Raw genomic sequence first — 3,496 nt, 5'->3', positions numbered from 1 at the left:
AAGCTTTTGAGAGGTCAAATTTAATCATCATACCTACTTCCTTTTTAACTTTCAAAGAGTGCGCTACTTCTTGGGAGACCACGAGTCCATCCAGGATTTGCCGACCTTCAACGAAGTCTGTTTGTTCTGGGGAAATAATGCTAGATAAGATAGGCTTGAGTCTTTTATCCATTAAGGTAACTATTATCTTATATATGACATTACAGAGGGAAATGGGTCTAAAGCCCTGGGGGACTTCAGACTTAGTTTCTTTCAGAGTCAAAGATAAGAGGGTTGAGTTTAGGCTTGTACTTACCTTCTGGTTCCTTCTTGATTCTTCCACAACATCCAATATGTCTTGACCCAAGAATTCCTATCCTACTTGATAGAATTCCGTCGTGAATCCATCAGGGCCTGAGGCTTTATTCTTTTTCATCCCTTTTACTACCTCCTCTACTACCTCTAGAGTTGCTACCCTCATCAAGGCTAGGTTTTGTTCTTTAGTGATCCTACTCGGAATCTCTCTACATATTCTTCCAATAGCTTCTCCACGATCTACATCAGGTTCCATGAGGAGATCCTTGAAATGCTTCACCAAGACTTGTTCTATTTCCTCATGCTGTGTAACTCTTGTCCCTGCTTCATCTTTAATAGAAAATATTCTATTTCTTTGCCTTCTTTGAATCATTGGTTGGTTGAAAAACTTTGTATTCCATTCCCCTTCTCTTAACCAATTTACCTTGGATTTTTGCCTCCACAAGATCTCTTCTTGTTTTCGTCTCTCTTCCAATTGTCCTATCAGGATCCCTTCCTCTCTGGCCAGGTCCTCACTTCTACCTGTATTAATTATTTCTTGTTGGATTTGCTTCATCTTCTGCTCTAGAAGCTGCTGATCTTTGAGTATATGTCCAAATTCCTCCTTATTCCATTTCTTGATGTTTCCTTTCAGTTCTTTTAGTTTCATCTGAAATGTCTGCATTCTGTTTCTTCCTTTCTGACTACTTTGTTTCCACCAATCTTCTACTTTCTTCATGAAATTTTTATCCCTGAGCCAGAAGGCTTCGAACCTAAAGGGCTTTCTCTTAGGGCTTGCTTTAATGTCCAGTTCTGCTTTAATCGGCCAATGGTCCGATCCCATCCTAGGAAGAATCACAGCTTCAATGAAAATGTCCCAATTTATGATCTGTTCCGACATTAGAAATCTATCTAGTCTGGAAGCGATCTGGTGTCTACCTCCCCTTCTGTTATTCCATGTATAGATCTCGTTTGTTGTTTGTATGTCTACAAGCCTTTGTTCTGCTATCCAATCTCTGAACGCTTCCATGTCTACCTCTATTCCTCTGAGTCCACCCTTTTTTTCGTTTATTGATTTTAGCATATTGAAATCTCCTCCCACTATCCAAGGTGAAGCTAGATACAAGGATCGCATTGCTGCCATGTTCTGTAGGAAAGCCCTACGGTCGCTCTGTGTATGGGGTCCATATACATTAGATAAGAGGATCCATTCTTGAGAACCTAGAATTCTGAATCTTCCTGAGAGTATGCGTGGTACGCTAGTCTAGTATTCAAAATAGACTTCCTCTGGGTTCTATAGGATTACTACTCCTCCTGCACTGCCTACCGCATCTTGACCAATGATCTCATAATGTGGCTTAAAATTTATCATCACTTCTTTTAGTTTTCTTTCTCGTAATTTTGTTTCTTGGATTAGCATTATATTTGGTTTATCTCTTTTGAGTCTCTCTTTCAGATATCTTTGTTTTCCCTTACTATTCAGCCCTCTAATATTCCAAGTTGTAATAATCATTTCAATAGTTTGAGGGGTTGTTGGAAGACCTCCGACAATGGTACAACTTTTCCTGAATTCACCAACATATGTCTTACCAACTGGATGGTCTCACTCATAGGTCTCCTTCCTCTTTTCCTTCCACCCTTCCCTATGATTCCTATTTCTGTATTCTGATCTCCTTGTGTTCCAAGTTTCTCTGGTTGCTTCGCTATCCATATCCCTCGTTTTTCTTTGTATCTTTGGAACATATCTTTATAGAGTTGTTTCTGGTCATCTGGTATGAACCGTTCATCTAGATGCTTCCATTCCTATAGAAGTTTCCTCACGACCTATTCCTCCTCTCCTTCTTGTTCTTGCTGAGAGTCTATTTCCATTTGGATCTATTCTTGAGCCCGGTCTCTCTTCTCTCCTTCTTTTTCCAATGCCATCTAATTTGGTTCCTTATTTTCCTTTTTATTTTCTTTCTGGATCTCTCCTATTTCATCTTCCTCTTTTTCACCTTTTGCTTCCATTTATAATTCTCGTAGGACCTCAAACTGATTCTAACTTTTCTAATTGCCTTTTGGATAAGAGGGGTTTACTTTGGTTTTTACTTTTTGGGGTCTTCTTCTTATCTGTACTTCTGTAAACCCTCCCTTGTTTGCTTCATACGTCTTTCTTTCCTGCTTCGTGCTTCTCTTTTCTTCCCCCTGATTTATTGGTATGTTGACTTCATTCATCGGGCAGTTTTTAAACAAATGACCATACTCATGGCACCTTCTGCACCTGAAAGGAATGTGTTCATAATTGATTGGTTGTTGCCATACTTCATCATGATATTCTATTTCAATATTATCCGACAGTGGTTCTGTGATATTCATGTAGATGCAGATCCTGGCATATGATGTATATCTGCCTCTCTTGGTGGTTTCTGCTACCTTCACAAAGGTCCCGATTGAGTTCCCAATTCCTTCTAAAATCTCTGGATCCCAGAATTCTATTGGGAGCCCAAATAGTCTGACCCAAACTGGTGCTGCTAACATTTTTTCTTTTTTTGGATTATAACATTCTTCCCATTGCCTCATGAATAGCCCTGCGTTGTTGAAGAAGTATGGACCTTCTTCAAATATCCTCTCCTTATCCTCCAGATTAGCAAATATTACTGTGAAAAAACCTTTTGCCCCCAGTTTAAGATCTATATGCCCTTTGGGTTTCCACTTCTGTTGTATCCATTTCATCAAATCTTTCTCAGACGGCCATGTTCCTACAAACTTGCAAATAAGTGCATGGTCTTTCATATATCCTCTGTACTCCTCTAATTTATTATTTGGAACTATGAACCTGGGTTTTTTTGTTGCCCTCGGTAGGAATTTGTTCCCTGTCCTAGCTTTCCATACTGCTCCCATCACTGGTGCGTCCTTGCTTCGATTCCTAGATCCTCCATTTGCACCGATGCGACTTGACTCCCCTGCTGTGATCTCCTTGTAGGAGGGGATCTCCCCCCCGCTCGCTTCATTCATTTTCCTCACAAAATAGCCTGATCTCAACACCTTCTACCTTTATTTAGACTACTATTGTATTGGTGTGTGTTTCCGCAGGTGGTTACGGGATCCCCTGCACACTGACCAGGAGCAGGTCCGCCTAGGGTTGCCTGATCCCAAACCCTAACCCTAATTTCCCATCGCCTTTCTCAGTCGTCTCCTCATATTCAAACAAATATTTATTCCAATGTCCGGGAAGAGGATTTAA

General features: G+C 40.4%; 2 protein-coding genes across 2 annotated transcripts; both read right to left on the bottom strand.

Moving 5' to 3' along the window:
* Positions 1-352: 352 nt before the first annotated feature.
* Positions 353-1,417, bottom strand: LOC149152842 (uncharacterized). The gene has a single exon (XM_089443617.1). The coding sequence runs from the start codon at positions 1,415-1,417 to the stop codon at positions 353-355; it is 1,065 nt and encodes a 354-aa protein (XP_089299743.1).
* Positions 1,418-2,319: 902 nt separating this feature from the next.
* LOC149152841 (uncharacterized) lies at positions 2,320-3,267 on the bottom strand. Its single transcript, XM_089443616.1, has one exon. It carries the CDS (start codon positions 3,265-3,267, stop codon positions 2,320-2,322), a length of 948 nt encoding a protein of 315 aa, XP_089299742.1.
* Positions 3,268-3,496: the final 229 nt, after the last annotated feature.

The sequence above is a fragment of the Pinus tabuliformis genome, chromosome 9, assembly GCF_031772625.1.
Source record: "Pinus tabuliformis cultivar Carrire ecotype Pingquan chromosome 9, CPIR1, whole genome shotgun sequence".
Classification (NCBI taxonomy): domain Eukaryota; kingdom Viridiplantae; phylum Streptophyta; class Pinopsida; order Pinales; family Pinaceae; genus Pinus; species Pinus tabuliformis.
The sequence above is the reverse complement of the archived record's forward strand: the minus strand, read 5'-3'. Positions and strand labels throughout refer to the sequence as shown.

Bases quoted from the DNA above. Each gene is read 5' to 3' on its own strand.
- LOC149152842 (XM_089443617.1), bottom strand. From the start codon at position 1,417: ATGGCAGCAATGCGATCCTTGTATCTAGCTTCACCTTGGATAGTGGGA.
- LOC149152841 (XM_089443616.1), bottom strand. From the start codon at position 3,267: ATGAATGAAGCGAGCGGGGGGGAGATCCCCTCCTACAAGGAGATCACA.